Source organism: Pagrus major, chromosome 2, assembly GCF_040436345.1.
Source record: "Pagrus major chromosome 2, Pma_NU_1.0".
NCBI classification, from domain to species: Eukaryota; Metazoa; Chordata; class Actinopteri; order Spariformes; family Sparidae; genus Pagrus; species Pagrus major.
The window spans coordinates 5969645-5982251 of record NC_133216.1 but is presented as its reverse complement, the minus strand read 5'-3'; the positions used below and the strand labels follow the sequence as shown (position 1 = coordinate 5982251).

The window sequence follows — 12607 nt, the reverse complement described above, 5'->3', positions numbered from 1 at the left end:
AAATGTTAACTAACATATGAGAGGAAATTCATTTTGATGTCACATTATGCATTTTCGTTCACTGGAATTATGTCCTCTGACCTCTTAGTGTCCCCTGTGACGTCCTTACTTAAAGCATTTTGAATAGAAATGCCTGGCTGTATGACACACCCCGCCTCTTCCCCACAAAAGCCAATTGACTGCTTTATCACAGCTGAACTGGGAAACATAATCAGTCATTCATGTTGTTGCACTGACGCCAGTTGAGATTCAAGACAGTTGCAACCAATTTGGTGAGGGTGCAGAGGCATGGAAGAGGAGCGTATCACGCAAAATGCACAGGATTACCAAGAAAGGTTATTCAAAGGTTAGACATTAAACTCGCATTTCTTCAATTGCCGTGGTGGAATGAGCTGACGGTGTCACGTCACGGCACTTTGGACTGAGCTCTAAAAGAATCTGGTGTCGTAAAGCCGTGCAGCAGACGTATAACCTGTGGGAAGAAAGCTTTTTAAACCTTTATTTAGGGGCAAAGTCACCAAGCTTTTTTATTTATATCCTGCTGACCACTGAAGTGAAGTTATGACTCTCTCCCCATTCATTTAAACAGAGGCCATATCATGTAAGCCCAAAAATATCTGCTCGGTGGTATTGCCAAGATGGCTGTCGAGTGGCAAGACTTCCCTACAATGCTTACACTCAAGTCTGGAGGAGTAGGTAAGGGCTCCATTGTTTCTGTTAGTAATGTTTTGCAACGTAAGCTACACAGCTCTAGTTTTACTCTATTGTAAATTACTACAGCCTGGCTCGTTGCTGAAACCAGCTTTTCACAGTCTGGACCAACTCTGCTGTGAAAAATGCAGTTTGTCGGCACACTAACGCTGCATAAAGAGGGACTTTATATTTTCTTTTCTTCAAACTGAGCTTTTCTACACACTTTATGACTGATTAAAGTCATAACAGCATGAATTTTGTATGACTGTGTCAACGTGTGGTACTTCACACAGCGGGGGAGACGCACTTCCCTCAACAAATCCACTGTCAAACACAAACGGTACCAAACCACCGTCCTCAAAGGCGACGCTCAGCTGGTAACACAAGCGCAGGAAGATGCACGACATTATTGCAACATACTATGACTGTAAGACCTAGCTTCAACGCTTCAAATTTGTACCAACACCTAAAAGTGGGGGGACAAAAAGTCTTGCTGCCCCCTCTCTTCTGCCGCCAGTTCAAAGAAAGTGGCGAGACGCAGCCTGTATAAAACTTGAATACATAACCTTGTCTGGTGGTATTTCTGCCTGAATCATCAAAGTGAAAGAACAATATGCAAATCACATTTTTGAGTTAACTTTCAACATCACCTCATGGGAAGAAAAACAGTATTTGACATCCTCACCACTTCAGCTGCAGGTATTTACTGTTGACATTGGTCATAATTACAATGATTAATAATAGATAAAACAGTTTAGACGAGAGGGTCAGGGAAGTTTCATCAGACGAGCTTCCACATTACTTGACACTCAACTTGCTGTTAATAACTGTACTTCTCTGAGGAGCAGAGCCTCTTCGCTATAAGCAACATCAACACTTCATATATTTGCCTCTGTCATTGTGTGAAGGTGTTTATGTGTTTATTGGTGTGTCAAATCCGTTTCTCCTTGGTGCAACCATACAAACTAAATTGGTGCTAATTTAGCTGTTTATTATCATGAAAGAGTTGTGAAGCCTCCTCAGTGAATATCTACAGATCTCTGGCACAGCTTGTGGTGGCTTCTAATTGGCACACATAAGGAAATCACACCTCCTGAATAGAGTGGAGTAATTAGCGTTTTCTAGAGCAGAGATCCAACAGATCTTCAGATTCAGGTCCATTAGATCTGAACCCTCCTGGGCCAAGCTAAATATAAATGTCCTGTCACATGAGCTAAAGGGTCAACTTGTAAGATAATGCCAGAATTTAGTTTTTCCAAAAATGAACCAATTATCAACAGACTATGAAGACACAACAGTGTTGACGTTTTGTCCAAGAAGTCTATGTATTGTGTTGCAGAGGTGGAAGTTAGCATGCTAACCAGCTAGCCCCAGCCCAAGAGGCTGACAGCCCCCGTAGATTCAGCCGGGAAATGTTTGCCAGTTCACAACTTAGTCTAACAGGGAAACAAAATAAACTCACCTACGTGTATATTTAAATATACCTAAAAATATAACTGTACACCATCTGAATTAAGACAAGGTCTCGTTAACTCATCATAAAACACACATGTTCAAACTGGCAACGTCGGTCTTCAAGGTTGTGTTCAGACCCAGTATGGTGTCCTGATGTGTTTACTGGGAGGTGGTTGAGCCCCACCCAGACCTGGGCAGACTCCACACTCCACAACTAATAGGGCCACTTAGCTCCATGGCTAACTGAGCTACTTGCTAGCAGCATCTAGTCGCTTGCAGCCAAAGACAGCTACAGCAAAGAGTATAGTGAGCAGCGATTAGCGGTTATGCTGCCCCCCATAGTGTTGGAGATACCTCAATGTTTCCATTAAGACAACAAATTAAACACATTGAGATATATCATATGTTAGATAAATGTGTAATAGTTTGATAAAATAAGTATAATTTGCACTCTAAAATCAAAATATAACAACTTTATTATTTCCTTTCATGGAGAACATTTTTTGTTTCCATTTTTTTTTTAATTTCACAGCAGCCTACGCAGAATGTGCACCTGTAAACACACAAACAAGTGTGACATTGTGAGCATTCTTCTTGTAGCAGGTCGAGGCCGGCTGCAGTCGAAGCTGAATGCTTCAGGTAGTTTAAATGTTTACGACTGCCTGACACCACAAGACCCCAATAGCCGCCTTGATTCAGGTTTGTATCGAGCGGTTCCTGATCTCCACTTCGTACCTTACATTTTATTGTTTGGCTTCCTTCTTTTCTACTCAACACACTACCTTTACTCTCCTCCTCCTGCCATGGAAACCTTCTTTATGGGTCTCAAAGGGAATTATTCACAGTCTCCTCAGGGCTCTGACAAGGTCGTGGGCTTTCTGTCTCCCCTCTGTCTTGGCTTCTGTTCTGAACCATAATTGATTAGGTTAAGCAGCAAGAGAGGGAAGGTCACGCCTGCAGCGGGTGATCTGGAGCACTCAACAGCACGCGTGGCCACAGACACATGCTCTCCATCACCCAGAGACAACCGCGGCACGGACAGGATGAACCACACCTTTGAAATGGATTCGCTCACAATAAGATCCATTTAGCCGCGAGATGCTATTTGGATTTTCCAAGCTGAAAACCACCGGATCATGTATTAGAGGCAGGCTGGGAGCTGGCATTTTATCCCTCTGTAATGAAGATTTTCATTTTGAAATAGCAAACATATTCATTTTGGCATCAGGATCATGTCAAAGAAAAGCATCCAGTCATTCATTAGTGCACAGAGATAAGCTCAAAGTAAATTCCACCAAGAACATTGTTCCTGGAAGGAGAGGGAATAAAAAGGATGCTGCGCTCAATTTGTGCAGCCCGGGTGCCTCTGAATCAGCCCGGCTTCATTAGTCAGACTAGAATTGTTCTTGAAGGACATAAAACTCACCGAAATGGGAGGCGGGCATGATGTGGGTGAGTACAATCTAGGGGAAGATCTGGTTGCTTTTTTTTTCTCCCTCCTGCACTGGAATCAGTCAGCAACCACAGCAAATCCAAAAGAGGCAGCTGCTGGCCCAGGTTGATACTATTCAGACTGAAATATAAAAAAGTGACAATGCTTACAATGAGCTGCGCAGACACAGAATGGGAGAATTCAGTCTTCAGAAAAAAAAATGTTTGGCATGTTTTTTTCTCCTCTCTGTTCGTGAGGAGATTTTTGAGACGCTGTGGAGATTCATTGACATAGTCAGATCTGTCTGAACATGAGACGACAGCAAAATAAAACGAAAAACTACTTTTTTTATGCTAACCATGGGGGGTTGATCCTGTGGAGAAACTGCATCCTTCTCCATACGTATGACTCATCCACTCACACGGCAGATGAAAACAACCTTGTAAAGGTAAATAAAGGATGACAAGGGTCTCCTCTGTCGTCTCTCTACATAGTGATGCCATAGGTTTTTCTGTGGTGGAGTTGTTCAACATGACTTTACTCACAAACAGTTCTTCAAACACTTTTCATGGCGGCAGGACCACTGCAGCTGCAAATTATCGAATCACACGCATTTTTGGTTTTTCTCCAAAACAAACGATTCAACGGGCAAATTACAGAAATCAAAACACATCTTTCACTTACTGCTAGTAGAATATAGCCATCCATATATTTCTGATTCATTTTCCTGTTTCAACTTCAGCCTTCACCCGAGTACAATAAGAGTGGATTTTATTTGTGGTGCTCCTTAAAATGAAAAATATCATTTCAAAAGATTTCAGTCAGGGCAACTTAACATCTCTACTCAATAGCTGTAACATCTTTTTTTATAATTTGGTAGGAGCAACACATAAAGTGACAATTCTTCCCAAAATCAAAAATAAATAGTCTGTAGTTTGATTTATTCATCTATCAGCGCTGCCCAATGTGGGGGCCGCTAGTCAAAGTTGGTCTGCCATTATGTTCAATACAACACAACACAATGGATGTTTGCAATTCACTATTGAGTTTCAGTTTTAGCCCTGAAATGGGAAAAGTTTGGGCAGCTTTGATCTAGATTTATTTTGGTGAGAGTTGCAGAGTTTTGGATATATCAACTGTAGCGATGTCTGCTTTCTCTGGAATATAATGGAACTAGATGGCACTCTCATATATCATTCATAGTATTCAAAAATACATTGAAAAAAAATCAACAGCAGCCATGACCCGGTTACTCAAGATAATCATGTGGGAATTTACTTTTTTACCCAGTGCTTCCATGAGTAGATGCATGCTTCCTTCAGTGCAGGTTTAGTTCAGCAGAAAGAAAAAAACTGTAACAAAAAAGGTCTGTGGATAATCTTGAGTAACCAAGTCATGAATTCTGGAAAGCGACAGTGCTGTAGAGTTGTTCAAATGTATTGTTTTTTAGCTAGTCGAGTGCTTTCTAGTTCCATTAAATCCGAGAGAAGTCAGAGGACAGTGTCTCTACAGCGGATATCTCCAAAACTCAGCAACTCACACCAAAACAATTCAAAGGAAAATAAAAAATATGTATTCTTGATTTTGGGGTTGAACTGTCCCTTTAAATTGCTTTCCCCAGAGCACAATTACCACATGACTGGATATAGAGAATGATACAGAAGGGATTGATATTCCGCTGAATTGCAGGCATTTAGCACTTTGGTATCATTTAAATTATTAATGGCCCATTCATCTGAATGCAGCTGCTGTTTTTAATTTACTCTGACTGACCAGGGATCATTGTGACTCAGAGTCAAGATGTATGAAATACAGTACGAACAGCTGCATGCGAATGAGCAGCCGGGCTGTGTTATCCCTATGCAGAGCGCGGCTTTGGAGAGAGGCAGGCCAGAGTGATGATGAGTCCATCCCTGGCGAATAAATTGAGGTTGACTTTGTGAGGGCCTTGAAGGAAGGGAAAGGGATTGGAATGAGAATGTGCTGTTGCTATGCTGCAGGATAATATTCATAGAAGATGAGAAGCAATGGTAATGTTAGGTGAGGGAGGCGGCGAAGCTTCATGAAACCTTTGTGAGGGTGAAGGGCAGATGACCCGAGCCCCTGGCATCACCCGTGAAAGAAGAACGCATTCAAACGGCAATGTCAGACTGACGCGACACTCCCGTTTTCTTCACTGACCCAGGAGGAAAAACAACTTTTCAGGCCCTTTGCTTCATGTCATCATGTTGTCTCTTCTAGATGCAAAACAGAGCCATGACAATGAAAACAAGTCAAAGAAGAGCATGTAGCCCAGTGTTAGAACATTCCCGTAGAAATTTTTATTTTTTACCCTTGACGGCAAACCACTAAAGGCTGTGCCATTTTCTTCTTATTAAAGGGCAAAGCCTGTTTTGAATATTCATAAGCGGCTCGTTCTGTGGACCCCTGTGTTTGAATGCATTAATAAAACACAAAATGTTTTTTTAAATGAATGCAGCAGTAAAAATGCAATAAAAGTGTATGACTTTCTGAAGAAGGTCATAAAAATTTGAGGGACTAATAAATCCTTTTAGAGAAATAGCACTCCGGATCGTAGCAAGGAAGTTGAGCAATTAAATTATTTAGACCTCCTACCGCGAGAAATGGTGCTAATTAGCATCAGACTACTTCGGCATGATGAGATGAGCCAGTATCACACAGGTGCAATTGTCACTTTGTTTTGTTGAATAATGAAGGCGCTGACACTTGTTTCGAGGGCTCGTTGCTCCGTGTACCCGGGTCTGTGCAGGAAACTCAGACCTGCTCTCTGAAAGGTCACATGTGCAAATATCAGTCGCATGTGTAATCTTCACGGGGGATGCGTCTTCAGGTGGAATGACAGGATTCTATTTGAAAGCCATCATTTAATTATGAATATCAAAGACAAACATTAAGTGAAACAAATTAGCTGACAAACAGAGCATTCTGTTAATGAGTCGGGAATTAAAAAGCTGTTTGATGGCCTATGACAGGAGGTATTCGTCCGCACATATCTGGTTCTGCCATATTTCAGAGCCTCGCGTGTTGTGAGTAATCCTGTCACGGTGCGTCTCTGGCTGTAGGAGTGTGACAGTAAAGCAGGGAGGAAACGGGGTTGGAGGGGGTTGCTGGGGGTCTGAGCAGAGCTTGTTACCCAGACATGAGGATGAGTGGCTGGCTGCATAGAGAGGAAGAGAAGCTCCCTACCGGGGAGTGATGGCAGTGTGCACAGGGACAGCATGATGAATGAGGGAGGAAAACTGCAGAAGGCCATAAATCAATATCACCCCTCTCCTCCTCTCTTTTAAGGTGGATACTCCCATACACATCTTCTTGTCCTGTCTTATTTTAAAGATGATGGAGGAACACCCTGCACTAACACAGTAATATCCCTGAACCTAACCTCTGGACAGCTGTAAGCCATCCCACTCCCTAAATAGCTCTTACTGTAGAATATCATAGCTTTTCAGCAAAAGCGAACTAAACAAATGAAGTCTCCCTCAGGGGGGTCTTAAAGGACAGAGTGCTCCACCGCTAAATGCATTGGTCTGACTGCATGAATGATTCATCAAATGGTTTGTAGCTCATTTTAGAGCTGTTGTGTCTCCTGAGCAAAGACTTGAGAGCATTAATCCTGTCCTCATTCAGCGTTCCTCTTTACAACAGCGCGTTGCTGAATGAATACCCCGTCTGCAGCACCTTCTGTGACTGCCATTATTCATACAACATAATATACATATTTATTTGGAGTAACTACTTCAGAATGAAAATTACTGTCGTTGTACGAGTGTTTATGAAAAAGAGGTACTTAAATTCACTCAGATCTCCGCCCTACATTCATAGCCTTCACCTCAATACAAAGTTTGTTTTGGGCAGCGTTCATCAAATAAATCACGTTTAAGAGAAGTCATGTCCTGGTTGTCACGGATAGTTCACAGACCTTAACATTAGCGGCTCACAATAACAAGGACATCGTTCGTGTTGTCAGCTCAGTCACCAGAATATAATGTTGGCATTGTACTTTTCTGCAGACAGCATTGTTCGAGACTTTAGCAGTCAGACTTAGTCAAGTAAAGATGGACATGTTCTGAAAGTCGATGTCTTTGCTCCCTTAATGTTTCTTATAGCTCCACTCCGGCCAGTGTTACTTCATTTTTAACAGTCCTTTCCAAACAGACAACGAGAGCCTGGTTTAGTCAGATGTAATCCTTTACCATGGCAACCAGATCACCGTTCTAGCAAGATCAACATCATTAGCATGGGCAGCGATAGCGGTCACTCAAACATAGGTTCTTCTTGGGTACTGAGGAGCTACAGAGTTTATTCGTGGGTAAACTGCAACCTGCACTGTACATTTACTGCTGAGCGAACACCACACACTTGTGCAAATAGCACGGCCTTAATCCTTAAAGGACAAACGCTACTTTCTGCTCACCATACACGCTGCCGACCCCTCTGCAGCTTCTAAAACTCTCTTCTCAGTGCCTTTAAGATTCTATGATAGTCACGTGTCATTGTGCCATTTTAGCAACAGCTTTGAGCACAAAATTATTTGTCAAAAAATTTGGTGAACAGTGAGGCTAATCAACATTTTCAGGAATTAGGAATTAAAAATGTGGATGTGGGGAAACATGAACAAGAACAAGATTTCTTGATAAATTCTTGAAGATGAAATTCTGATGTATTTTTTGCCAAAGAAATGCTGCAGAAAAACAGATTATGTCGACTGTGTCCATTCTGACCCGTCATTAGATCAGGTTGTGTGTGATGAGTGGCACAGAAAGGGTTATCTTCCATGTGCAGCAGGCAGGTGGACCTGATTGAGTGACAGCTCATAAAGAGGTAAAGCTCAGGTGTGCATTATTTATTTTGTGACCAGCAGCAACACACTGGGCCTCTGTGGTGTTCCACTGTGGAAACAGAAAGCCAGTTAATATCATCATAAAACCATTTAAATGAACGGACCCCCTGCTTAAATGTGCGTGACATGCAGCATTTTCACTGCTCCCAGATATCAGTGCAAATCTTTAAACAGCCCTGCCACATTTTACACAGATAGCTAGATACAGCTATCTAAAATAAACTGCATGAGAAATATCATTTTAATTTGTGTGACACATTGCTTGAAGATGGAAGCACTGCCTCAGTAAAAGACATTTGGCCAGGCCAGCCTCGTCCACCAAGCAGACATCTGCTTCGGTGCCTCCTCCATTATTGACTTGTGTGTATCAGGACTTCCCATGAGTATCGAGCAAACAGAGAGGCCTGCAGAGAGCTGTCTCTCATCATCTCCTGGCTCTTTACTCTCCTTGACAGCATCTACCGGCAAATATTTGACTTGAGATAAGTTTCACATTACCAGGGGATCTAAATTTGCTGGCGGAAATGGGATGGCCACCAACTTCATTTGAGAGAAGAAATTGAGCTGAAACACCCGAGCCTCACTGGCCGAGTGATCACCACACGCTGATATGAGACTGTGCTGATCAGTTTTGTAGTTTTTGTATGTACTCCCATGATAGTACCATGGTAAGAATAAAGACCCAGAACTTTAACAACATAATTCATCACATTTTAACACCCTGTGCAGACAGTGTGACTGATGTGTCAATAACGTGTGACAAGTTCTTGCTTTTCGCTGCATAAGTAATCATCAGAGCAGAAATATTTTTCCTAAACCTGTTGGGGGGGAAAAAGGCAGACTGCAAACTTCAGTCCAACTCTCAGTGGATAGTCATCTAACTGAAGCTCAAAAGGGACAAAAATAAAAAGTTGAGCCGGCACCGAAGGAGGGGAGTCAATGAAGCGTGAAGAAAACATACCCGAGGTTCACAATGTTAATGAAGCCCAAGGTTGTTGAGGGAAGAGAAGTTTAAGTTCTGACAAGGCTTAATAACTTATTAATATGAATTTGACATGAAAAATAACTTGAAAAAAAAAAAGCCCTCCTCAGTAGAACGAGCAGGGCCCTTAAAGCATCAAACAAGTGTCGACAGTAAATTGATGCTATCAAATTACAAAAACACACATTCACTCTCCAGCCCATTTAAATTTGGGGAACATAGTGCTTTAAAAAATCTTTAAAAAAAAACAAATTCACTCAGGAAGGGCTTTCATTCACTTGTTAAAAGCATCTCTTTGCTATTTGTAGCCCAGGCAGTTTTTATCTAATATATCAATATCGAGATTAAACTCGGAGAGAAAGACAGGGGAAAGAAACAGAGAACAGCAGGAGGCGTGCTTGTGGTTCACAGCAATCAATGAAGGTATCAGTGGGTTACTTCCAGCTGCTGACCGACATCAAAGAGGCCGACTGTAGGGGGCTGCGAGCCTCACGCAATGCAAATTGTGCAGTGAGAAGTGCTGGGAGAGGAGCATAGTGTGTGAGTAACAGCATTGTTCATCAGCTGCTCTGTGTTACACATGTTTGTATATGTTCTTGAGAATATGTATATATCAATTAAATTCAAATTTATCGCGCACACACAAAGATTGTGTTTAAAAGAGCAAAAAAGGGGCAACTGTACCGATGTCTCCACAACTTCAGGCAGTGCTAAACCTTGTGTTCGATGAGATTATTTCATTTCAGTCAGCAAATATATTCATACATGAGATTTCTTTAAAACACCTTGGGAAGTATCGACTCCTGCAGCCACAGATATTTCACTTGTACTCTGCCCTTCACGACTCTTAAGTAATATTCTCAAGGCAACATTATAAGATACTTGAAGTCTCCAGCTTGCTTTTTGTAGATTGAGTGGTGTACAATGTGCTTGAACAGAGACTCCTTCTATACATACTTGTACAAGAGCATGTTTTCTCGTGCATATTTCATCTTGAAACCGAGCTGAAGATCATTATCGAACAATCCCAAGTCAGGATTTGAGCAACTTGTCCTCCTCGTTTTACTTTTATTTCATTTTACAGGCCAAAAATGATGATGCAAGGAAACATGTCTGCTTTCCAGAGGATCCTGGATATTCTTAAATAAACATTGTCAACAGGATGTTTTTATTAAATCACCGTCAACAAATGTCCAGTCTCTCTTTCCCATCATCGTTTTCACAATGTCTGTCTGTGTCCTTCTAAATGTAGACAATGTAGCATCCGTTCCATCAATGCACAATATCATGCACTGAGTTCACATTTGCCAATAATGCCACACACTGTTAAGAGTTGATGAGGAAGTGAACGTGGGTATCTGCATCATCGTTTCCAAAAATCACACTGGAAACTATTACTGAATGTGATCACCAACTTTCAGTGACCTAAGATGCTGTTTACATGTGTACAGAAGGCATTAAAAAAGCTACCTTTAAATAAAAAATTTTTAAAAACCCATGTGTGTGTGGACAGAGCCTCAGACAACACTGGCATTTTATTTCAAATTCCACACCATATACAGAACATATAGGCCAGCGCCACTTGGACATAGGACCCCAACAACATCTGCATACATAACATGGTTCACTGGAGTATTACCAATCATGCATCCAGGAAGCTTTCAGTCGCTTGGACAGTTCATCAATATACAGATTAAACAGAACTGGGAACAAAATTTACCCTCGTCCGACACCATAACTAACCCCAAATGGCTCTGGGAGTTGGGCACCACTCTGACTCAATTTGACGAACAACTTTCTATGATTAAAGAAACAGTTCACCCATGAATGAAAATTCATCTGCTCAGCCCAATGCAGATAAAAAGTTGGGTGAAGTTTTAAAGTCCACAAAACATTTCTGGAGTTTCACAGCAAAACAGCGCTGCGGCCTTCTCCTAAACAACTGGAGAAGACTGGGGACTTGTTTGAAAAGACGCTCATAGCTAAGCAGCTACAGTGAAGATTTTTAAGCTTAAAAAAGTGTGTAAATAGTGTGTTCGGAGACTTGGATTACGCTGGACGATTTTTATTTCTTTCGTTACGTTTTTAAACAAGTCTCCAGCTACTTCAGTTGTTTAGGAGAATGCTGCGACGCTTATTTGCTGTGAAGCTCCGGAAATGTTTTGTTGACTATGAAACTTCACCTGACTTTCCATCGGCGTGGGGCTGAGTAGATACAGATATTTTTGGGCAAACGTTTCCTTTAAGGCATATATACACAAGTCAGTGCCATATTAAGCCTAAATCTCAAACTGGTTATGTGTGAGTTAAACACTCACTTGATCTATTCTGTATAAAGTGCATACGTGACTCCAAGTATTCACCCTGTTTGTGCTTCTTTGGGGTGAGATGATTCAGTGGGAATTGAGCAAAAGTTGGATATTTGGTTTGGCCCAAGCGGCTCTGTAAATCTTACACCCCTGGGGGTTTGCAGATTATTTTTTCAGCATAATAACCCGCAGCTCTGAGGATAAATCTTCACCTTCGCAGTAGGGATACCTCCCTTTTCTCCTCTAAAGCAAGCAATAGCTCAGAGAATTGCAGAATCAGCTCACTAATGCTACTTTCCAATTGTCAATCAATTTTAAGCACAACAGAACCAAACAATGCTCTAATTGCATTTGTATAAGATCTGTTTGGTATTACACTGGCAAACAATGCTGAACCACCCACTTCTACTTCACTGAACAAGAAAATAGGGCTCGGTTATGTTGGCAGGGGGAGGATAAATCTGCCACTCCTTAGGAAGCATCACACCTCCATCGCTTTGCAAATGTTGCCACTCAATCACTTATCAAAAGAACATTTTATGATTAACAGCTGTTTGAAAGAGCTTTTAGCTGGAAGAACAAATGTCATAATATTTACCAATATGTTTATGGACTCATTTTTTGCTCATGCTGCAGTAAAGGAAGGTGAGCCAGTTCTCTGTTCCAGCTGCCAAAATTGAGTTGTCAAAACAAGAATAATACTTCAAGCCTGTGCAAAAGCGTCCCGACTATATGGCCTATGTTACGACCTCAGTAAAACACGGCTCCAACAGGAGGTCAGCAACCTATAAAACTCCAGACCGGGCCAAAAGTAATCATTTATTTTATAAGGAAATGATAACAAAAACTCTACCTGAGGGGGCAAAAGAACAGGT

At 41.6% G+C, this 12607-nt stretch overlaps 1 protein-coding gene across 1 annotated transcript in view; it reads left to right on the top strand.

The window, feature by feature from the left end:
- The first annotated feature begins 3578 nt into the window (after positions 1–3578).
- Positions 3579–12607, top strand: part of LOC141011943 (F-box only protein 40) — a 38129-nt gene continuing 29100 nt past the window's right edge. The window contains exon 1 of the mRNA XM_073485302.1: positions 3579–3600. Coding sequence (XP_073341403.1) covers positions 3579–3600 — 22 coding nt within the window. The remainder of the gene's footprint in view (positions 3601–12607) is intronic.